Here is a 25,776-nt window from a genome sequence, read left to right as displayed (position 1 = left end):
AATCTTACTACAAGATACATTTATGCTTCCACTAGGCCATAGTAATATCTATTATATTGTAAGCTCTTGTGAGTACAAGCAGTCCCCGGATTACGTAAAAGATAGGTTCTAAAGGTTTGTTCTTAAGTTGAATTTGTATGTAAGTCGGAACTGTATATTTTATAACTGTAACCCCAGCCAAAATATTTTTTGGTCTCTGTGACAATTGGATTTTTAAAATGTTGGATTGTCATAAGAATCAGGATTAACACTAAAGCTTCATTACAGACACCTGTGATAACTGTTACAGCTGATTATTGTAGCCTAAGGCTAAAGTACAGTAAATTACCAACATCCAGAGGTCCGTTTGTAACTAGGGGTCGTCTGTAAGTCAGGTGTTCTTAAGCAGGGGACCGCCTGTAATGTTTTATATATTATTTGTATATGCACCCTATAATCTGTAAGCGGTGCTTTATACATACAGAATTGGGATTCAGGAAAACGATGGAAGAAACGCACGGAATACTGACAGACGCGATCAGTAAAGGAAGCAGTAAGTAATGTATCTTAATACTGATTGGATTTGACTTCCAGTACAATAATATGGGTCGGGAAGTAAGAGTTCTCCTTTCATAGACTTACTGACATGTGAAGACTTACAGCCATTGACTCTCCACTGGGGAATCAAAAATGTTTTCCAAAATGCGACAAGGAAAACATTGCCTCTTTTTGCTCCATTGAAAGGCAGCCCCCTTAACAACAAGCATGACTTTTATAATGTCTTATCCTGGAAAACGGATTTGCATATTTCCATCAAAATAATACTAGAAAGAATATTATAATAATCTATTATATTACATATTATCACTCTGAGTAGAAAAATAGATAGTTAACATAACAAATTTGAAGTGAAATGATGAGTACGTCGCCAAACCGACTACAAAACCTCAGTTCTTCCTGCCGCAGTGTCAAGAGCTCAGCAGAACCTTACGAATCTGCTAGTATAACGCCGCCTGTGTTTCCCGTGGCTGAGCGCTAGGTGGCGCTGTGCCCTCCTCTCACATAACGTTGTTTCGTCTCGAGCCGCGCGCTCAGCCACGCCTCCTGTAGAGTTCTACTGGAGACACGTAGACGGGCGGCCAATGAGAGCGCCGTCTACAGGATCTCTGACGTCATAGCAGACGGGCCAGCGGCGGGTCGCGCTGTGCTGTGGCCGCTCTGCGGGACGTGATCGGAGTCATTGGGGCTCACAATGAAGAGCACAGAGGCGGGGGGCGCCGCTTATGGCCGCTGACGAGGTGATCGGGGAGTGCACCAGGGCTGGGGGTCGCTGGTCGCAGCAGATCCGGCGTGTACTGGGTTAAACGAAGCCGTGTGCAGGAGGATCGGGGCGGGTTGTTATCCTGGAGGTCAAAGCTGGCAATGTGCTCTGTAGCCGGGAAGGGGTTAATGCATTGTGATTGTAGGATCCACTGCTGCTTCTGGATCTTGGGCGTGAAAGGGTTAAGCCAGTGTGGTGTTCTGTTGTTTCTGCTGATACATTGTGTTGTTTGTTTGTTTGTTTGTTTTCTTTGTTTTTGTTTTGGAGACTTTATGATTTTGGAGATTTTGTTCTGTTTTGTAACATTTCTCCCAGTGATTACAGGGTTAATTTTGGATTTTGGCTTCAGGATCAGTGTGATGGTGTAATACAAGACCGATATCAGAGTAAACAAGTGTCCTGAGTCATAGGCGCCATATACAAGCCTATAATGTAGATATTGGGGAATAAAGGGGGGCACTAGCAGACCCCTTTATTATGTAGAATACTGAGCTGATGTAGAGTGGATCACCGGTTGCCAAGTTTAAACTAACGTGATAAACTGGTTGTCCATTGAGTGGTAATGGGGCCATACAACAGAATCGTAGAATGGTGTGGCGGTGTGTTTTGACAGCTTGTGTTCTTTTGATGGGACAATCCCTTTAAAGGGGTGATCTGGGACTTATGTATTGATCATCTATAAGTGGAATAGGAAATCAAGGTAAAATCTTGTCACCCCTGTCCAGAGGTGGTTTGAAGCATTCCAGGATCTCCACTCTATGATGTCATGTCCATCAGTCACATGACTCGATTGAAGTGAATGGGGCTGAGCTGCAGTACAGAGCGCAGCCACTATACAATGCATGGCACTGACGCAGCAGTACTCGGCACATCACTCCAGTGTCTTACAACAGCTCACCAGTCATGGTGCTGGATATTGGACTACTACTCATCTGACCCTGGTACCGCAACATTAAAGGGGTTGTAAAGTCATAACTAGTTATCCCTTATCCTTAAGATGGGGGATAAAAGCTGATCTATGGTGGGACCCTTATGGATCACTAGAACGGGGGTCCGCTGTACACCAAAGGAACACCGCAACTGGTGGCACAAGCTGTTCTATTCATCTCTATGGCACTGATGGAGATAGCGGAGCAACATTACGTGGCTACTTCCTTCAGTTCCATAGACAGTGGATGGAGGGGATGTCAGACCTAACTCTTTATTTATTTGGGGTACAACAGACCCCCATTCTTCTGATCTGTGGAGGTCTCCCCCACCAATCAGCAATTTATCTCCTATCCTGGAAATGGGGGATACCTTGTCAGTGGATTGCACCCCAGTTTACTTGCCTCTTTATTCATCTGGGGTACAACAGATTCCATTCTTGTGATCTGTGGAGGTCTCGCCACTGGGGCCCCCAAAGATCAGCAATTTATCTCCTACCCTGGAAATGGGGGATAACTTGTGAGTGGGCAGCACCCCAGTTTAATGGAGCAGTTCCCTACCAGGCTCAACTAAGAGATGGTCATAGGAGAAAGCAAAACCATGGACGAGTTTCTCCAGTTCATGGAAACTTTTACTTTGACTTTAACTGTTTAATGAGGCTTCAAGGCTTCATCTGTTTTCAGATGATTAGACAGCTGCGGTAGCTAAAGAGTTAATACCAGTCTCTTCTACTGCGGAAGTTTCTGCGTGGCTGGTGCCTGATCGGCTGTGAATCCGTGTGATAGGGTTCAGTATTGGGGAGGGGAGATTATTGGTCAATACCTCCATACCCTGTGACTCAGGTTTTATCATAGACTGTATGTTGTCTATAGGTTGTTTACTATGCTGTGAATGATTGCTACACTCTCCTAATCTCTGGGCGGTGGAGGGGGAGGGTCCTATTCCAGGTTATTTTAGGATATGGTGTTTCCACCATATGTAGCAGCTGACCTGTGAAAGTTTTGGCCCAGATGCTTTCAGTTCTGATTTTAGGTGTCTCTTGGTATCAGTGGCGGAATATCATTGTCATTACACGTCTCATGCCTGAGGCTGCGCTACTGAGCGAGATCCTCTGATTGATGTTTACCATGTAGAGTCATTATTGACTCTTATTTGCTTACATCTACATGATGACAGGTAGCATTTCTATGTATAGATATGTGTTCTGCTGATATGGGGCGGCTCTATTCACTCTTATTATCTGCCAATAAAAGATTTCACTGTAGAGTGAGCTTCTGCTTTCATAGATATACACTCACCGGCCACTTTATTAGGTACACCATGCTAGTAACGGGTTGGACCCCCTTTTGCCTTCAGAACTGCCTCAATTCTTCATGGCATAGATTCAACAAGGTGCTGGAAGCTCCTCAGAGATTTTGGTCCATATTGACATGATGGCATCACACAGTTGCCGCAGATTTGTCGGCTGCACATCCATGATGCGAATCTCCGGTTCCACCACATCCCAAAGATGCTCTATTGGATTGAGATCTGGTGACTGTGGAGGCCATTTGTGTCCAGTGACCTCATTGTCATGTTCAAGAAACCAGTCTGAGATGATTCCAGCTTTATGACATGGCGCATTATCCTGCTGAAAGTAGCCATCAGATGTTACAGGGTACATTGTGCTCATAAAGGGATGGACATGGTCAGCAACAATACTCAGGTAGGCTGTGGCGTTGCAACGATGCTCAACTGGTACCAAGGGGCCCAAAGAGTGCCAAGAAAATATTCCCCACACCATGACACCACCACCACCAGCCTGAACCGTTGATACAAGGCAGGATGGATCCATGCTTTCATGTTGTTGATGCCAAATTCTGACCCTAACATCCGAATGTCGCAGCAGAAATCGAGACTTATCAGACCAGGCAACGTTTTTCCAATCTTCTACTGTCCAATTTCGATGAGCTTGTGCAAATTGTAGCCTCAGTTTCCTGTTCTTAGCTGAAAGGAGTGGCACCCGGTGTGACTTCTGCTGCTGTAGCCCATCTGCCTCAAAGTTTGACGTACTGTGCGTTCAGAGATGCTCTTCTGCCTACCTTGGTTGTAACGGGTGGCGATTTGAGTCACTGTTGCCTTTCTATCAGCTCGAACCAGTCTGCCCATTCTCCTCTGACCTTTGGCATCAACAAGGCATTTCCGCCCACAGAACTGCCGCTTACTGGATGTTTTTTCTTTTTTGGACCATTCTCTGTAAACCCTAGAGATGGTTGTGCGTGAAAATCCCAGTAGATCAGCAGTTTCTGAAATACTCAGACCAGCCCTTCTGGCACCAACAACCATGCCACGTTCAAAGGCCTCAAATCACCTTTCTTCCCCATACTGATGCTCAGTTTGAACTGCAGGAGATTGTCTTGACCATGTCTACATGCCTAAATGCACTGAGTTGCTGTCATGTGATTGGCTGATTAGAAATTAGAAGTGTTAACGAGCAGTTGGACAGGTGTACCTAATAAAGTGGCCGGTGAGTGTTTTATCTCTGTAAGTGTATGTTATGGCTGATATTATTGATTCTCTAGGGTGAGTGTCTAGATCTGGTGCAACGACATACATAAGAAAAGGGACCCTATAACAAAGTTTCTTCTAGCCCCCCCCCCATTATGGTGCCTGTATTTGCCACTTTAAGTAGCTCCATATATAAGTATCAAGTGAACCAAGAGATTTTACCATAACTTTACAATACCATAAGTACAGTAGTGTATTATTATGTGGATAGTTTAGAAAGCAAATCTCCCTGGCCCTATCCACCTAAATCAATCACCAAGTTTAATACGGCCCTGTAGAGATAATAAAGACAAGGACACCTCATATATGTACTGTTCTGTAGGTTTGTTCTTAAGTTGAATTTGTATGTAAGTCGGAACTGTATATTTTATAATTGTAGCTCCAGACAAATTTTTTTGGTCTCTGTGACAATTGGATGTTAAAAATTTTGGATTGTCATAAGAATCAGGATTAACAATAAAGCCTCATTACAGACTCCTGTGATAACTGTTATAGCTGATTATTGTAGCCTTAGGCTAAAGTACAGTAAGTTACCAACATCCAGTGGTCTGTTTGTAACTAAGGGTCATCTGTAAGTGGGTGTTCTTCAGACGGGGACTGCTTGTATACAAGAAGAATCTTTGAAGGTTTGTGAAAGGTCCCTAAACTGCAGAAACGATAGGGTCCCCTCCTTGGCCATACAATTTTTACACAGCTCAGTGCCCTTGGAAGTCTTCATCCATCCTTGGATGTCTATCTAATGTAAATGGTGAAAGTAGAGTTGGAACTATTAACATTTAGCATGCCAGATCTTTTCTTCTCATCCAAGTAATTTAGGTGTTAGGCAACGGCTAATTTCCCTATTACCAATAAGAACACCTTCATGCTCAGCCGAGCATGCATGTGCATAATATTGTTGAATGATTTAGTTTTTGGCCAAACCATTGTGGCAATTCAGTCCTCAGTCTGGTGCCTAAAAGAGACATATATCTAGAATGTGTCTGGAGAGTCTATGTCTAGAATTGTAGAAAGATCTGATTGAAGGAAATCTACCACCAGGATGAGGGATTGTAAACCAAGAACACTGACGTACTAATGTGTGCCACCTCTGAAAGAATCTACTCTTCTTTTAGCTTCTTATGCCCTTGTTTTTTTAAGAAAAAAAGCTTTAGAAAATTATGCAAATGAGCCTGAAGCCCCTCAGTTTAATTTGCATTATTTTAAAAGCTTTTTGTTTGTAAAAATCGGGGCATAAGAAGCTAAAAGAAGAGCAGATCCTGCCAGAGGGGGCAATCCTTCATCCTGGTGGTAGATTTGCTTTAACAACACAACCTGAGGAACGAGGATAACAAAGTGTGACCAGCGCCATGTTCCTTCCCTCTTATCTGATGTACCTACTGAGTTACTCCACTTTGGAGCTATACAGCTTTGTCATGTCATACAGACTGATGATTCCACTATATTGGATGAGAGCTGAATGCAGTGACTGTACCTTCACCACATTACAGGCGGTCCCCTACTTAAGGACACCCGACTTACAGACAACCCATAGTTACAGACAGACCCCTCTGACCTCTGGTGACCTCTCTGGATGCTTTACTATGGTCCCAGACTGCAATGATCAGCTGTAAGGTGTCTGTAATGAGGCTTTATTGAAAATCTTTGGTCCCATTACAGCAAAAAATTTAGAAACTCCAATTGTCCCTGGGGCAAAAAATTAATTTTTGTCTGGAGCTGCAATTATAAAATATACAGTTTCGACTTACAGACAAATTCAACTTAAGAACAAACCTATCTAGTATGTAACCTGGGGACTGCCTGTATATGTATATGTATTTTCTGTGTTTGTCGCTCTTATGTATTTTCTTTGCATAAAAACTGTTAAATAAGTATATTTGCCATTTCTAAGAAATGTTGAATATTTATTAACTCCTACAAAAATTTCAAGCACAAATATTTTTTATGTTTCGTTTGGCAAAGTTGAAATCTAATGTCAGGCTGGTGGCTGTAAGCAGGAACCTGTTCTACATCTGCCTATTCATAGTGAATGGATTCCATACAAGGTTTTTACTTGCTTTATGATTGTTTATTAGTGGTTTTTCATTTTGTTTTGGCTATTTTTCACACCTTGTTGCTATCAGTTTGCCCTTTTGGATGGGGAATTAATTGTTACAAAAAGAGCTAAAGTTAATATAAAATACTTATCATTTACAGGATATAGCTCCAACATATTCTGCATCGTAGTATGTACATTGAAATCACTTACATTGATGTCTAAATGCCCCATAAGGTTATGTTTGGAATTTTGAAGCAAAGCCGACTGGTTCAATATGCAAAGCTTACAGGGGTGATTTGTCTTTAGTATTGGAATTTACGTGTTTTTTTGTTTTTTTTTTTCCTTAATTTTTTGGGTTTCTTTGATTCATCTCTCATGGTGATATTTCTGGCCAATTTATCATTTTTTTTTTTTTTTTTTTTTATTAAAAACAACCTATTCTTATATTTTTCTAACACCAACCAATTTTTTGCACAAATATTAGCGACCTATATTAAACATCATAATTGGAATTCCAAAACTGGCAACACTGCCAGGCCACCTCTTTCCCCCCATCCCCCATATCAAAGATAACCACAGTGTTGCCGGTTTTTGGAAAGTCTGGAAAGAATGTGAAAGATTAGACCGCCCTCATCCTTAGACTCCTTAGATTTAAACCCAGAACCTAAAGTGTAACACAGGTACTAACCTCTGAGCCACTCTGATACCCACTAGACATATGGGCCCACATTTACTAAAGGCCCTGCGCCAATTTTTTTGTCTAACTTTGCACGTCCTTTTCAGTGCAAACTGCTTGCACCTGTATTTAATTTCTAAAGTGGCACTATACCCGACGTGACACAAAATTCTGCACTGGAAGGGGCGTTGTGATGCTCAGTCGGATCTTGCGCCACGGTCCGAAAGAATTGTCCCACGGCCCATGTGAAAGGTTCACTAATAAAAAAAAATAAATAAAAAAGTTGGGGGCAGGGGATGCCAGATTCATGAAGCACGGCACCAGAAATCCTGAATCCTGGCGCCCTCTGCAGACTCCACAGGCAAACTGCACATAGTAGACAGTGATGGATGTGGGCTATTGATTATTTCTAGCATTTATTTTTAAACCTATTTCAAGTCTCTGCTGTTTTATCTAATAACTGATTAACTGTGAAAAGTGGAAAAAAAAACAACATCAACTTGTACTATACAATGCATAGTACACAAGTCTCCAAGGCTTGGCTGACCAATAACTACAGAAATCTAAACCTCTTCTGGCATCACCATCGGCACAAATACCCCTGAACTTCACGGCTCCATACAAAGTCTTAAATCGCCCAGCACAATGCCGTGTGTTGGATATCGTGGTGGAAAGTCCCTTTAGTTCCAGTGAAAGGAAGTCTCAAATGTAATACCAGGAATTGGGATTATTTCTCCCTTTATGCCACCTGCGCTCTAAGTGGGCATATACGGGTGTGAAAGGGGGTGCATGGCATGGAATTGTCTGCCAGTGCATCCAGCTAAGTTACTGCTCCAGCCTCCTGATGTATCCGGTGCGGCGAGGCTTTATGATTAATGTCCCCAAAGTCTTCAGTATTTCCAGAAATTTTGGATAATTCTGGCAGTTCCAACTTTGTGCTAGCTGTTTAGGTTTTAGTGTACTCTAGCACGAAAGGCATTGGCCCAGATTTATCGTTGGTGATGGAAAACTGCACGTTACACCAGCGCACGGTCTATCGCGCCAAACACGCTTTTACTGAGTGCACCGGGTTTTTTTCTGGAGCGCTCAGTTTTACGAGCGTATGCCACAATTATGTGGGGACTTCCACAAATGTGATGACCAGTGCGAATCTTTATCAAGACGCCCCTTTTTTGTCATGGCGGACACTGCACCGGCTATACAAAACTGGCGCAACCACTACATAAATACATGTGCAAGCTGCATAAGAAAATGGGCACAAAGCCTTTAATAAATCTGGGCTAATGTCTAGGGAGACTGGTCTTAAGAATCCTCACTATCATAACCCTGACCTTGACCCCCATCCAACATCTATGGAGTCAACTAGAATTGTGTTACAGGACCCCTTGTCCAACTTCGGTGCCTGACCTCCGATTCGAAATGCAAGGGGAAATGCAAATGAAAGGGGAAGAAATTCTCCAGGTAGATTTAGTTGCAAGAATTCTTTAGCTCCATAATAATGGGATGTCCTCTGCTCCTGTAGTTGTCCCATAACCTCTGTCCATATAGTGTATGTCAGCAATTTAGATAGTATTAAGGGTATCAAAATATATATAAAATTTTAATTTATAACAAACAATATGAACCAAATAACCAAAAAAAAATTACTAAAAATCAAATATATATTAACCCCTACGGGACTCCGCCTATTTTGGCCTTTAGGATGCGGCCCCATTTTTCAAATCTGCTCTTTGTCACTATAAGTGGTTATAGCTTTGGAACGCTATGAGATTGTTTTCTCGTAACACATTGTACTTCAAATTAATTAAAAAATTTGGATGATATCTTTTGTGTTTAGTTATGGGAAAAAAAACAAAAATTGGCAAAAATCTGGAAATTTTCTTTATTTTCAAAGTCCTAAATTCTCTACTTTTGATGCAGATAGTCATAGCACCCAAATAAATTCATAACTTACAATTCCAAATGTCTGCTTTATGTTGCCATGATATTTTTTAGATTCCACATATTTTACTAGAATGTTATGAGGCTCAGAATTTGGGTGACATTTTTAAAAAATTTTTTTGTAAAATCACCAAAACCCGTATTTAGATGGACCTGCTCAACTTCTAATTGACTGTGAGAGGCCTAAATAATAGTGAGACTCATAAATTACCCCATTGTGGAAACTACACACCTCAACATATGAAAAACCACTTTTTAAGAAGTTTGTTAACCCTTTAGGTGTTTTATAGGGGTTAAAACAAAATGGAGGTGCAGTCTACAAATTGTAATATTTTTTTGACAATACCTTCATTTTGGGTGGGAAATGAAACATTTACAATGGATTAAAAGAAAAAAGGCTCCACAAAGTTTGATACCCAATTCCTCCCGAGTACACTGATACCCCATATGTGGTGCTAACCTGCTGTATGGGCGCATGGCCGGGCATAGAAGGGAAGGAGGCGCCATCCGGAGCAGATTTGCTATGTCACATTGTATGTATACCCACAGAAAGGGCTCTGAGTGCCCGTGCCATAGGTTCGCCACCACTGCTATAGGGGCTTATTTCTTTTTCCACCTGAGATGAATTTTTCTGATACGGAATTTTGGGGCATCTATAGCTAATTGGTAAGATTTTATTAACTCTTTGTTGGTGGAGGAAATAAAAATCATCAATTTTTAGGAAAATTTTTTTTTTTTTGGCCGTTAACTATTCTATAAAAATTCTACCTCATTCATATAGATTTTATTTTTTTTCCCATTTTTACGGAATAAAAAGTAATTTGGCAAAAAATGTTAATTTTAGCACCACCGTCTTTCATATACATAACCTTTTTTTACAGCATTTATTATAGGGTATTAATTAAAATTTATCTTTTTTTGGAGCGTTTTTTTTTGGGGGGGGGGGGTTTACGGGATTCACTTTGCGGATCTAATAATGATTCTGTTTTAATATGCAGATTGTCACAGACGTAGCGATGCCAAATATGTGGGGTTTTGTGCATTTTATTCATTTGTACTGAATAAAAACTAATTTGGAGAAAATCTTGTTAATTTTAGCATCACCATCTTTTCAAATGCAGAACTTTTTTTATTTTTTGGCTGACAAATCTGGTTAGGGTCTTCTTTTTTGCAAGAAGAGTTGTTCTTTTTAGTGGCTTATTTTGGAGTGCAGAACATTTTTTTAATCACTTTTTAGAGCATTTTTTAAGGTATTAATTTAAAATAACCTTTTTTGCAAAGTTTTTAGTGTTTTTTTTCCTCCGGCATTTACCGTGCGGGTCCAGTAACAAATCTGTTTTATTATATAGATTGTTATGGACGCGGCAATACCAATTATGTGGGGTGTTTTGGTGTTTTTTTATACTTTATGAAGTGTTTTTATGGGAAAGTGACATTTTAGGGGCTTATATATATTTATGTATTTATTTTTTATTTATTCTAATGTGTAAACTTACATTGTTTTTACATTGTTTTACTTTTCCATACTTGAACCAGCAATGCTTCGATCGCTGGTTCAAGTTCAATACACTGCTCTACAATACTAATTTATTGTAGAGCAGTGCAAACTGTCTGCACATGGCAGTTTACAGTCAGACCCGTCCTATAACGTCCTGGTGCGCCTAGGGGTTAAATAAGTTCTTAAAAAGTAACGAAGACCCATGACTATACATGTAGTTAACCCCTTCGTGTCTATGCCATTTTAGACCTTTAGGACCAGGCCTGATTTTTAAAATTTGCCCTGTGTCATTATAGGAGGTTACAACTTTTTGACACTTTAACTTAACCAGGGGATTTTGAGATTGTTTTACTGTCACACATTGTACTTCAAAGTAATATTAAAATTTTGATGATATCTTTTGTGTTTAGTTATGAAAAAAATTGAAATTTGGAAAAAAGTTCTAAAAATTCTTCATTTTCATAGTTCAAAATGTTCTGCTTTTCAGGCAGATAGTCATAGCACCCAAGTAACTTTATAACTAACATTTCCCGAATGTCTGCTTTATTTCGGCATAGGGTTTTATGCCTCCTCTCTCTTTTCTAGGTTGTTAGGAGGTTCAGAATTTTGGGAGCAATTTTTTTCATTTTTAGGAAAAACGCCAAAACCCTTATTTAGAGGCACATGCTCAGCTTTAACTGACTTTGAGAGGCCTAAACAGCAGTAAACCCCCATAAATTATGCCATTTTAGAAACTACACCCCTCAATGTGTAAAAAATCAACTTTAAGAAGTATGTTAACCCTTTAGATGCTTCACAGTGGTTAAAACAAAATGGAGGTGTAATTTACAAGCTGTCATTTTTTCTAGACAATATATTAATTTTGGCCAAAAATTAAACCGTCACAAAGTATTAAATGACAAAAAACTCCACAAAGTTTGATACCCAACGTCTCCCGAGTCAGAGGATGCCCCATATGTGGTGGTGACTGCTGTACGGCCGCACGGCCGGGCATAGAACGGAAGGAGGCACCATTCAGAGCAGATCTGCAATGTCACATCTTACAGGCTATAAAATGTTTATTTTTTTGTAATTTGGACATATGGGGGATCATTTTTTTTGTGGATGAGATCCACTTTTCAGGTACATCATTTACGGGGGGGCTCAATAGCTAATAATCAGATTTTATTAACTCTTTCTTGGTGGTGGTTAAAAAAATCATTCTTGTTTATGGTTTTTAGCATTTTTCCCCCCCGACGTTCACCGTACCATAAAAATAATGTGTTATCTTTATTCTACGGCTCATCACGATTACGGTGATACCCCATTTATATGGCTTTTTTATGGTTAACTTTTTTGCAGAATATAGAACTCATTTTGTGAGAAATTTGCTTGTTTTTGTATCGCCATGTAACAATGGGCAGAACATTTATATTTTTTTGTTTACAGCGCTGGTTTAGAGCTTATTTTTTGCGGGACAAGCTGTACTTTTTCTTGGTATCATGTTGGGGTACATTTTACTTTTTGATCACTTTTTATGCACTTTTTATGCGGTCAGATGTGAAAATTTAATCATTTTTGTGAGGTTTTTTTGTGTTTTTTTTTACGGCGTTCACCGTACGGGTTCAGTGACCATTTTATTTTATTGTACGGGTTGTTACGGACGTTGTGATACCCAATATGTTGTGTTTTTTTGGTGATTTTAATTTTTTTTAATGTTTTATTTGATTACTGCATGGGACGGGACTTAAGGGGACTTTTATTCTTTTTAAATAATTTTTTTTTAGTTGCACCTTTTTTTTAAACTTTTTTTTTACTGTTTTATTTTGTCCCAGGGTGGGACATGAACAAGTGATCATTTGATCACTTGTTCATTGTAATATGCTGCAATACTAATGTATTGCAGCATATTACATAGTCAGCCTATGCATTCTGCATAGGCTGACAGCTGCACTGTTAGATCGTGCACAGTGCACGATCCTAGCAGGCAGCTGCCATAGGCAGCCCAGGGGACCTGATCGGGCCTCAGGGTTGCCAAGGCAACGATCAGCACCTCCGTGCCCTGCACGGAGGATGCCGATTGTCGCACCGATGCACCATAGACGCCGCGGTCACTATGACCGCGGCGTCTATAGGGTTAAACAGTCGGGATCGCGATAGTCGCGATCCCGGCTGTTACTGCGGGATCCCATCTACCGCGTACCGCTGGGATCCCGCGGCGATCGCAAGGGCTCAGCTTCTGAGCCCGGGTGATCGCCATGACGTGATACTACGTCAAGGTGCGGGAACTACCCGCATCCTATGACGTAGTATCACGTCAAGGTGCGGGAAGGGGTTAATAAAGTTATAGTTTGTAGTGTTTCACTCTATATGCACCATCGAATTTTCTTAGTAAAGTCATGACTTTTTATTGGCCTGAGCCCAATCTGTAGTTTAGTTTCCTCTGATTTCAGTCCTATGAAGCCACTATGGGGTTAATGTGTTAGTAATTTTATCATCTGTGATTATGTAGTCGGTCACGTATCATGTAGTAAGGAATAAGTCTTGCTATGAAATTCATCTCCTTACACCAGGTGGATATTTGCTTAACTCCTATCCCTATTTGCCTCCTCCGCCTCTGCTGGCCCCATATTTACTCAAGCTTAAAAGTTAACCCCCTGTTATAAGGATTGAGGGAGATAAAATGATACATGTGTAATAATAATGTCTGATGATAGACTCGTTCCTAACATAATCATTCTTAGAATGGCGCTTTTACACCACTAAACTCCCGCCCACCTCAAAGACTGTAATGTATTATGCTCATCCTCATAGACTGTAAGCTCTTGTGTCACCCCCTCATCCTCATAGACTGTAAGCAGTCTATGAGGATGAGGGAGGACACACAAGAGCTTTGTATTGGCACCCGGGGTATGACAGTGTATTGGCATTCGTATTGAGTTTGAATACAAAGCTTTGAAATATGCTTCTATAGTTGATGTATATATTGTGATACTATTGATATGCAAACTTCTGCTGACTGCTTTACATATGGAAAGGATTGACTTTAGCCTTCAGCAGGTGCCGTGTTCAGTATAAACCATGAGTCCTTTTGTTTTCTCTTGGACCTGCACACATCCTTTCCAATAGGACATCCAACCACAACTTTTGCCACATTTATGATTATTACCAGTGTAGTAGTCTTCTATATGTAGACTCTTCATTCCGTCTTTCTTCTTTAGTGGCGTTTATAAAGCATTACTGCAGGTATGATTTTTTTTTTTTTTTTTATATACATAGATTTCACTTTTGTTTCTAATTTAGTGCATTTTCATTATAATATAATATATGTATGTTTGGTACATTATGCTCCCAATATTTATAGAAGGTTGAAATGACAGCTGGAGCCCTGGGTCACTGGTTGAATTCCGTGTTTAATAGTGTTTTGATTTTGGTCAAAAAGCGTTTTATTGACTGGTTAATGGTCATGACTGTTTTAGTCTTTTACACCCTGTTTCCTATATCTCTTTTGTTTGCTTTTCAGATCCGTTGTTATTGAAGATAATATTATTTTTGAACCCCATAAACACTATCTTTGAAAAATGTAGTTGCTTACTCAATCTTAATATAATTTTAGGAGCTGATATGTCAGAGACTGTTGATTTGTAGTAACTTGGGGCGAGCAGAAACCATTTTAATGGTAATTTGTCAGTAGTTTAGACCATACATATCTGCAGACCGTATTGTCCTTGTGCCTTTACTGCCTTAATAATCCCTGAATGTTCATCAAGTGATTCAGCATTCCTGCTACTTACTCTAGTGCTGTCTGCAGAGTCTCGTGCTTCTTTATTTACATGGCTGAGCAAATTATAACTGGACAGTGAAAAAAGACACAGTGGGAGATGCCATGAGGGTGGGTTGGAACATTGACAGACTGTGAATTGTCTACGTATCCAGAGAGCAGCATGGTGAGAACGGAGAAAGGCTAAAGCTCTCAAAAGAGGCAAAGGTACATGTACATACACGCAGACCTGTCTAATGGAAGAGATTTATTGAAATGTGGACAACCTCTTTTTTTATTTGTGTTAGTAGCAGCAAAACTGTGAATAGTAAAGTTATATTCTAGCTCTGCAACGACAGCGAGGGCTTTGATTTAGTATTTCTTCCTGAAGAGCTTTCTGCTTTCTCACACCTGAGCCGAAAGCCTTGGCTAAAAACATAACAGTTCTACTTACAACATACACAAAGGTACGGTTACACAGCTCTCTAGCACCAATACCTAACAATGTCTGCAAATTTCTATGGTAAAAACTGCCTTTTCATGTCAACAAGGCCTTAGATTGACAATGCACTTAACATTTGACCACCAGCTATTGAATCTAGCTCCACCAAATGCTCTCACATATTCTAACTATGGGTTCATGTGATCTGAAATTGGAAGAGTAAGAGCAGCTTCTAGAAAACAAAATAGTTTGGTTTTGGCTGTCGGGCAGCAGCTTCCCTCGTGTGTCGGAAAGGCTGGTTGTGTTGGATTCTAGCATTCTTCTTTTATGGCTTGTTGGTCATTGTAGAAATCCAAACACTATTGATGTAGTATAAAGGGGCTTGACCTCACGTAGCATGCTTTGACATGGATTTTAATATTTAATTTGCATACATGAAATCTTCTATTTTTCTTATAGGCAAACTTGCATTAAACTACTACCTCCAAATAATAAATGTATTGGAGGGGGGGGGGGGATAAAACATACTGAAATCTAGTTATTTCTATTCATCATCCATGATTAATTAATTTATATATTGAAATTTAGACTTTTTTTTTTTTTTTTTTAAATAAGATTCATTAATTAAACCTTTGGTCTTAATTCTTTTTTTTTTTTAATATTTATTTTCTCTTCTATTTAAAAAAAAACTAAAAAATCAATTTGTAACATATCCAAAAAAAAAAAAAAAAAATTAAGACTCATCAAGATGTTAAGGGGCATGAATTCTGGCATCAAAAGCTTAAAAGCTTATAGATTATACATATCTTTTGAAAACTTTTTTAATTAATATCATGGAGATTTTTTGCTGTGTGCTAATAAAAAAAAACCATGATGCCGAATGCCCCTGACTTATCACCATGTTCGTCCCTTGTGGCCTCAATCTTACAGAGTCTTGGAACAACGATTATTTATTTTTAAAATTAGGCTTTCTAAACCAGACAGTTTAAGTAAAAAGACCACTCCCCAACTTTAGCTTTTTGCATCATTTAATATTTGTCATACCAATAATTCAGAAATGGTTAGAATTTTTGTCCATCTCCCACCATTCCTGTGTGATCGAGGACATTCTTTATCACAGAATATGCTAATTAGGATGCTGTCAAGTGGGTGATTCAGGGCAGGAAAATGTAGTCCGGCACTGCCCTCCTCTCTGTAAAGACACTAGCTCAGTGGTTAGCACTACAGCCTTGCAGCGCTGGGGCACTGGGTTCAAATCCCATCCAGGTCCACATCTGTTAAGAGTTTGTTTGTTCTCTCTGGGTCCTTTGGTTTCCCCCCACACTCCAAAACATACTCGTAGGTTGATTAGATTGTGAGCCCCATTGGGGACAGAGACTGATTTGGCAAGCTCTGTGCAGCGCTGCTTAATCAGTGAGTGCTATATAAATAAGGAATTAAATAAATAAAGGAATAACGGATTTACATAATGGATGAAACTTACCACTGATTGTTTAGGAACTTCGGAGCCTATCGAAAAAAATTTAAAAATGTTGGATTTGGCTCATCAGTAGTTGGGTCAGATTCAGTTAAGTTACTTGATTTAATACAATGCAGATTTCATTAACATTAATAAAATGTAATTTAAAGGATATTGTAGTTTAGCTGTTTTTTAATGTTTCGGCAAACTTTTTATTTTATTTTTAGCATTCATTAAAGTTTCCACCACTTATGTTAGCAAAGAAAAGAAAAACAGAACAAAAGGATTTTTTGTTTTATTATACAAACAAATGACAATATGCAGTTACATCTTTTTTTTTGTTTTCAGAGTTCACATGCATTTTTATTATATAGTTTCTATTACTTGGGGATCAAACAAAGAGACTGCAAAAAGAAAATATTAATAAAGCTCTATATTTAAAAAGAAGTTGATTGAGTTAATTGAGACAAATGGAAGTAAGGAAATTTGTAACATTTTTATTTTTATTTCATTAATTAGAAGAGAAAAAATGTGGGACATTTATTATATTTTAAACCAGAAATCTGTGTTTTATAACATCTTGAGTTCTAAGTTTTAAGGTGCTTTAACTTGAAACCTTAGGCACATCTTTGCCCCTTGTGGAGCTTAACTGGCCTCCCATGAGCCAACCAATTTACTATAATTTACACCAGAAAGTGGTCTATATTTATGCTCTCATTTACACTGGCTTCTAGTAAACACCTCTTAATAAATTAAGCTTGTCTACTTTTCAAGACTGGGGTAAGGGGTAGACATGGGCAGACCCAAAGTGTAGGTTCAGAAGACACCCTGGCCAATCATAGCCATGGCTAGTTTTTAGGGGTGTTAATTTGCCAGAATGGCTGTCCGGTTCGGGACAAATGTGCATGAAACCCGAACTTGAATTTACACAGTCAACTAGTCAACTATCACCGATTTCCGCGATCTGAGGCAGAGGGTGCATGTACTTTTTCAAAGTGTCTTCTACTACTCCGTCAGCTGTCTGCCTTCCGCTTACAAGCTGGGGGGGGGGGGGGGAGCTCACTTCAAAAGGTCAAAACTCCTGAAACCTGGCACCTAGAAACACAATTATGGTGTTCTGTTTAGGAGGTGAATTTATTTTAATATTCCATCGGGATTGTGTTTCTAGGTGATACAGAACCAGAGATATTCACATCCAAAAATGAACATTCTTGCTTTCTACTTACTGATAAATTTCAGCTGGTGACTTGTTTCATGGCCTTTAACACCTCATACTTCATGTGTTGAAAACTTTTTCCTTTTCTCATTATTACACATAACTTAACTTAATTTATGGACATCCATGCTTTGATTTCTTAGCAGATTTAGAAATATTTACCGATATAAATTTAGATATGGAACAAATTGTATATATGGACAAAATATGGAAAAAAAATTAGGATTTTTTTTTGGGGGGGCAGTTTTATTTGGACATTGAGTAACTGAATTTCGTGAAGTATTTTTACTAGGGTAACAATATAAGCACTGTGTGATAGTATTTATTTTATAGCTGTTATTGCATTTATTCAGCTTTTGAAATTCATAGGTTACAAGTAAAAGTTAAAGATGTTCTCTTTAACTTTGCTTAAATTAAAACTCTGCTTAAATTATTGATGATTTTTTTTAAAAAAACAACCCTCTAATCATTACACTGACAGTGCATTAAATTTAATAATGATAATTAGTAGTTTTACATTTAAACATTGTAATGATACTAAAAGTAGTAGTGTTTACTTTTTTGGGGGATTTTTAAAATCTGATTTAATGAAGTAACGCACCATAGAAAAAAAAATTGCAATAGAAATCTGAAATTATATATATTTTTTGTATTTACTGGCACTCTAATACTTTATTCATAATTTATTTGAAGGGGTTGTCAGCTTTCTGCAAATATGATAGTGTTCCAATATACTTTCTGTATCAATTTCTCATTGTTTTCTAGATCTCTGCTTCTATAGAAAGCTTCTATGTTTACTTTCAGTGGATATAAATCTGTCCGTGGTCATGTGATGTCACACAGGTGCACGAGCTGTTATTGTAATGGAGAGTAATCCGAGCCACATGATAATTGCTCGTGGTACTGCGTGTCCATCACAAGACCAAGGACAGATTTCTATCCACTGAAATTGATAATTGATACAAAGTATGTCGGAAACACTTCATTACACAAACCAGATCAATTGTTTGCTAAAAGTGGACAACTCCTTTTAATTCATAATTAAATAACTATAATTTACAGTTCTTTTTTCTTCCATGATAGACTTCAGCACAAAGGGCTATTGGAAAACAAACATAATAAATAGATAACCTATTTTTAATTACAAAAAAATATCTAGAAAGTTTAAATGTATCGTAAACCTATGAACCATATCAACTATATACACCCACTACTACCTCATACATCTGGACCATTACCCTATGTCGTACCTGTGATTTACAGGCTATGATTTGGTGAATTTAGATTAAAAAAACTATGTGGCACAGATCAAGATAGTCAGCAAGTATAAACCAAGGTTCACACTTGGAATGTCCGAGTGAAACGCAATGACCCTATCGGTGCACCCTCAGTCGTACTTTACAGAAGATGACTCTGAACAGATGTTACAGAGATTCAAAGGGCAAGGCCTCTCCACAAACAGAACCACATCCTATTGCCTATGACTTTTTTATGGAGGATATTACTTTCCACTATTGATGAGTAGACCCGTTGAAATTTAGGTTCGGCTGAACGTGAATTTTAAAATGCTGTTCAGACCAATCGGAGTTGTTAAATGGCGCTGCCATGTTGGAAAGGCTCATCGCTCCTGTTTATGTCATTGGGGAGAGATGGCTCCCTAAAATGGCTTTGCCCCACTATCCAGTTATTGCTGGTGCATGTGGCCAACACAATCTAAATGCCACTATTCGATCACTAATAAACAACTCGGAAAGGGTTTTTTTTCCACAATATGTTGCCAGTAAAGAAATGGGTTTAGACTTAACATTCAACAGTTTTTTGAGCATTCTATGCTTTAAATAAACCATGACTGTGAGGTTCTAAGTAATCTTACCGATCGGGAGGTTGTTCCAACCAAGGCACTTGCTAGAGTGGTGTGAGCAGCTAAACTTTTCTATGCATTGTACACTTGGCAGTGTCTTTCGTAATAGGGCCTATTGTTCTTTGCATTTGGTTATGGTTTTAACATATTTTTTTATTTTTATGTTGTTAAATACTGAATTGTGTTTCTTCTTATATTTTAGGCCTCCCTTACACAACTCAAGCTGAAGAAATTGCTATGAAGAACAATACATTTTTGGAGTTTGATATCTGAAGTTTCTCAACCTTCATGTACTTTGTGAACTAGAAGTTTTGAAACCATCAATCACTTGATGAACTTTCAGAAAAGTTGTCAGTGATGACTGTTTGATAAGTAAATTTACTCATCCTCCCATGTGGTCCTTGAAACCAATAACTATGTAATGTTGTTTTTATGTGAACAAGGAACCTTGGAACGGAAACAAGATGAATAGCCTGCTACAAAAGCAAATGTTAGAAAAGTTTAACTGTGAAAAATGCAGATTCTCCACAAAGGACCCAAACAAGTATAAAAACCATGTGTCTCTTCACAATGATATCAAGTATGCGTGCTCTCATTGTGATTTTGTGTCTTACACCAAAACTGAATTTCAAAGACACCTGGTGACGCATACAGGGAAATTTCCTTACACCTGTGGGTACTGTGGATATGGGGCCATAAGAAATGATTATATTGTCAAACACATCAAAAGAATTCATGGTGATGGAAAGATTCAGTGTTCAGTGAGCACCGTAGAAAACGAATCCAAGAAGGCATCGATTAACATAACACAAACTCAAGTGCCGGTACCCAATATCCAAGATATCTTACAAAATGGCCCTTCTTCGTTAACTGCAGATGTAATAGACCTAACTGCAGATGTGGACAACCTTGGCTCTGGTAACAATACCCTTTTTCCTAATGGAAATAACATTTCAGGTCATGTAGAAGTTGAGGTAATTTCACCAGTAGACCAACCGTTACATCCATGGATTCCATTAACTGTGGTTGCCCCAACATCTTTTAAAGTGCCCCCCAATTGTATTGCTCAGGTTATTGAAGTCAAACCTGTTAACAGCGCATGCCACTTGGTATTAAAGTATATAAATGTGATTGAATCGAATTTGCCAAATCAGCCTCCTAAGATTGAACCTATATTTGAACCAAAATCTCTAGAACCTCATGTGCCACTTAAAACCATAGTGGAAAACCCAGATGGCGCTTCATTACAAGAGTGTGCAGTATTAAATGTTCACGGCCAAGAGTCTCCATTGCCCCCATCAAATACTCTATGCGGAACGGCGGAAAATCTTCACACTCCAGTGACTTGTCCAAGTGAAAATACAAATGAAATAATAAATGCTATTAATGATGTTGCCAATGACATGTTTGAAGACCTTGAGGAGTTTACTGGAGGACCAATAATTTCGTCTGTATTTTCTCTAAGTGTGGACTCTCATAACGCCATTGAAGGCATACAATGGGAATGCCCATTCAGCAGTCCAAAAACAAGTCCATCGAAGGATGAGGCTGAAGTAACACACTGCTCTTTGATTCCACCCACATGTCAAGAAGAACCTACTCTACCTGGCTCTGAATTAATTTCGCAGATGGACATTGACAAAACTCAAGATGTCCTCAAAAATACTGTTTTGGAAGGTGAAAAAGCACCATCTGCAGTTTTGGAAAGTGAAAAAGCACCATCTGCAGTTTTGGAAAGTGAAAAAGCACCATCTGCAGTTTTGGAAAGTGAAAAAGAACCATCTGCAGTTTTGGAAAGTGAAAAAGAACCATCTGCAGTTTTGGAAAGTGAAAAAGAACCATGTGAAACCAAGATAGAGAATTCTACCCAATGCACTGATCCTCCAATACAGCTGTCTATAAAGTCCGCACTAACAGATGTCAAAAAGCCTGACAGTCAACCATGTGCTCCTCAGAAGAGCAGGAAAGGTGGACGTATATCAAACCGTCTTGGCAAGATAGAAACAAACAACTTCAGTAAGCCTCAGACGCTCTTTTTATCTTATGACAAAAGAATAGTCATGCAGCCGCTTTCTTGTACAATGCAGAGTAGTAGTCAGAAATGTCTGGTGGATAAACAGTCGCTGCCACTCGCAGTTAAAACTCGAAAGGAAAGTGTCAGAGAGAAGCTTAAAAGACTTGTAGCTCCAACTGTGAAATGTAAACCTCAACCAATCTTGAGAACTCTGAGACTGCATCCTTTTAAGAAGGATCAGATGACATGCATGCCAACCTACGATCAACCTGTAGTGGTATTAAACCATCCTGATGTGGAGTCTATCGAAGTATCTCATATTATGAAAGCCATCCGAGTGTTTAGGGGCAAAATCACAAAAATAACTTTATCCAAGCAAATGAGCAAAAAGTGTGTATGATAACCAACTAGAAGGTGTCAAGTACTGGTCTGTATACATCATACCTTTTTTGAAATTTTTTTTATTTTTTTGTTAGAATGAACAATTAAAACAGTAGATTCTCCCTATACATTTAATTTTTTTTTTTTTTTTTACAAAAATTTGTTTTAGATGTTGTCTTTCAATGGAAATGACAATATATTGGAATGTTATGTTTTTTTGATTCTTTATGTTGGAGGTATATTGTTCTGGAAAGTCTAGTTAAAGTTTTTCTTTCTGCATACAGATTTTTTAATAAATTGAATAGTCCGTCAAAGCCTAATTTTAGCTGCCTTTTTTGCGTGTTAAGTTAGATAACATTGGACATTCAGGTGACGGTACCAGTTAACCATTCTTTGGTATTATAGTTGCCTATTGTTTCATTGCTATCCCCAGGTAATTGGGAAAACTGAGATAATTTGATTGCAAAATTGAGGCATTTTATGACAGTATTACAAGTTACCGAACCTGGGACTCTACAATGCCGTCCAATCTGGAGGAAGCATGTTCAAGAGCAAGAGGAGCTAAGCAGATTCAAATATAGTTTTATGGAAAAAGATTTGATATGTTGTATGTTTTTAAAATTCCTGTTGTTGCTCGAAGAGTCCAGTAGGATCACTGATTAAGAGCCTTCCTTACAGAGGTGTGCTTATTTATAGATTTGAACATCTGCTCATTTTGAATTTAGAAAACTAGTGGGCGGTTCTCCTTGATGATTGACAACATTTTAGTGTGTTCCAAGTAATTGTCAAAAGAATTTACAGATCTAGCCTCCCAAATACTCTTGGCCACATCTGGTATTGCAACTTAGCCCTTCATAGGCCATTGTATTATATAAGTGGGGCCCAAACATCATGGGATACAGGATGGTGTCCTACAATCTTCAACGTATCTCCATGTTCCAACACCTACTTGATTGTTATGTCCTCAAGTTAGTAGACCAAAGTATTAATTCCAATAGTAAATTTCACAAGTGATCATAGTTGGTTTTGTTGAAATCAGCAATTCCAATGCCTTAATGATTTGTTAAGAAAATTTCAGATCAGAAATTCTTGGGTCTTGGTTGAATACAATTCTATAAAATACTCATTCAGGACTGTTTCATACAAATGTTAGTGCTATAGCATGTCAGTCAGGCCATGTATCACTGATGTATTTTTTTTTTTCTGACAGATGCCATAAAATTTATAACTACAAAATTGGCTACATTTTATTAGGGATTGGCACAAGCCTTTTCTTTTAAGGTAGCCTGACGGTTGTCTATAAACACAATTTGTATCATACTGATACCCATGATTTTTTTTTTCAGGCATCTGTTTTTGGAAACACATAATGAAATCTCAATCCTGGGATATTTTCATTTTTGCATTGTGTGGTTCCTCTTGTAAATGTATGACATTGATAACATATTACCCATGCCCTCATATTTAAAGGATTTTCCAGTCATGTAAATTATGTTGATAGGGTTGGCTTCACTCTCTGATGCCCACCACATTCCACTTCCTGTCTGTCTCTACCAGAACAGGAAGCACTAAGAGAGGCTAATCGGTGAATGCAGCAGGGATTCATCTCAAACAGTTATTGGCCGAGAAACCTTCCTTTATTTTTCCTACGGTGTCTGGCAACATGCAGGAAGGGAAATGAGGCTTTTATTATGCTACCATGTACCAGCAGATGCCCCCTTTTAGCATAATTTTATTAATCTGAAAAACCCTTTTATCTAGCCGAAGGTTAAAGGTTAACGTTAAATGGTAGCAATGTAGAGTTCTACAAGGTGAGTTGGTAATAGTGTTCCTATCAACTATGGCTTAGATTTGAGAAACTCTGTACTAGGTATAGAATTTAGTTCAAGTTATTTTTCTCAATGTGAACTTATACGGCTAGATCAGTGATATGAATGACTTTTCTACTGTCTCCTTTAGTTTCAAAATTCTTCTAGAAATGTGTTATGTACCAAACATGGCGCTCCGAATCCCATATGTGAAGAAAGGGGACTACTACTCCAGCTAATGTGCCATTAAAAATTACAAAACTTTCTGGCAAATTGGAAAATTTTCACCCTTTTTTATAGTTTTTGTTTTACTTGTTCAAATTGAACGTTAAAATGTTTTTTATTCATTCTTGGTTTTATTAAATTGATACTGAGATGAGCAAGTTTTCCTAATGTCTGTATGGAGTCTCGTGTTAACTGTCGAACATAATAGCTAGACTTGTTCATAGCAACCTATCAAGGATTAGCTTTTATATCATAGCTTGCTGTAGGAACATCAGAGCTGCCTTGTGATTGGTTACTATAAGCAATAAGGCCACTATGTTAGTTCTTATAACTGAGGCTCATTGTATTCTACCAAATTAAATTTTCTTTTGAGTTATTGTTTTTGTTTTTTTATTTTAATTTTGTGCTTTATTTATATGGTTACTGGATTTGCACAAGTCATGTTAAATAGGTATTTTTTCATGAAAAAAATTACTTTGTAAAATAAAGTTTTAAAGAAACCTTTTGCTTTCATATCTTTTTATATCGGTGTTGAATTTTTACAGTTAGTATCATAATATCTTAGTAAATAAGGTTAGAAAAATACATCGGTCCATCAAGTTCAAGAAGAAGGCAATAACTCTGCAAGGCTGAAGCCAATCAGCCCAAAGCAGGGAAAAATTCCTCACGGACTCCTAATATTTCAGTCACAATAACTCCCTAGATCAACAGAAACTGCTTATAAAATAGTTTTTTATGTTTTATTCTCATACGATGTGATATTTTTGCTCTCCTTTTGAACATATAATAACTGATAATTTAAACAACTTTTTCTGGCAGCGATTTCCATAGTCTCACTACTTTTCGAGTAAAGCATCCCTGTCTGTGGTGATGGTAGAACCACCTCTCCCCTCCACAAAGACTATGCCCCCAGTCTATGGTGATGGTAGAACCACCTCTCCTCTAGGTGTAGAGGATGTCCCCTGTCTATGGTGATGGCAGATCCAACTCTCCTGTAGGTGTAGAGGATGTCCCCTGTCTATGGTGATGGTAGAATCTCCTCTCCTCTAGGTGTAGAGGATGCCCCCTCTCTATGGTGATGGTAGAACCACCTCTCCTCTAGGTGTAGAGGATGCCCCCTGTCTATGGTGATGGTAGAACCTCCTCTCCTCTAGGTGTAGAGGATGCCTCCTGTCTATGATGATGGTAGAACTGTCTCTCCTGTAGGTGTAGAGGATGCCCCCTGTCTATGGTGATGGTAGAACCTCCTCTCCTCTAGGTGTAGAGGATGCCCCGTCTATGGTGATGGTAGAACCACCTCTCCTCTAGGTTTACTGATGGTAGATGTGTCCTAATAAGTTCCTGAGGAACAATGTTTTTCAGGACTTCTTCTATTATAACAATATACGCCACTAGTGCGGAAATATGTTATAAAGGGTTTTAAAAGTTATGCAAATTACGCTGGGGCGCTCGGGCTACGTCCCCCGAGTGCCTCAGACAGCCACATATTTTAATTCATGCTCACCCCCTCCCCGTAGTGCTAGCGGTTCCGCAACAGGGTCAGCGCATATATTAACCCTGAGGCCTAACTGTCCCATGGTAATTAGCATAACTTTTATACCTCTATATTTATAGAGTTAGAATAAAAGAGGTCCTGAGGAACATCTTATTAGGGCACAGATTTGTAAACCTTTCAGATGACATCAGGCTTGTGGTTCTGTGAGCTAA

The 25,776-nt window shown here is 38.6% G+C and overlaps 1 protein-coding gene across 1 annotated transcript; it reads left to right on the top strand.

Annotated features, from left to right (window-relative positions):
- The first annotated feature begins 1,099 nt into the window (after positions 1–1,099).
- Positions 1,100–24,517, top strand: ZNF518B (zinc finger protein 518B). Its single transcript, XM_072126076.1, has 2 exons — positions 1,100–1,277; positions 19,844–24,517. Exon 2 carries the CDS (start codon positions 20,106–20,108, stop codon positions 22,053–22,055), a length of 1,950 nt encoding a protein of 649 aa, XP_071982177.1. The 5' UTR covers positions 1,100–1,277; positions 19,844–20,105; the 3' UTR covers positions 22,056–24,517.
- The last annotated feature ends 1,259 nt before the right edge of the window (positions 24,518–25,776 follow it).

This window comes from Engystomops pustulosus, chromosome 1, assembly GCF_040894005.1.
Source record: "Engystomops pustulosus chromosome 1, aEngPut4.maternal, whole genome shotgun sequence".
NCBI lineage: Eukaryota > Metazoa > Chordata > Amphibia > Anura > Leptodactylidae > Engystomops > Engystomops pustulosus.
The sequence above is the reverse complement of the archived record's forward strand: the minus strand, read 5'-3'. Positions and strand labels throughout refer to the sequence as shown.

Bases quoted from the DNA above. Each gene is read 5' to 3' on its own strand.
- ZNF518B (XM_072126076.1), top strand. From the start codon at position 20,106: ATGAATAGCCTGCTACAAAAGCAAATGTTAGAAAAGTTTAACTGTGAA.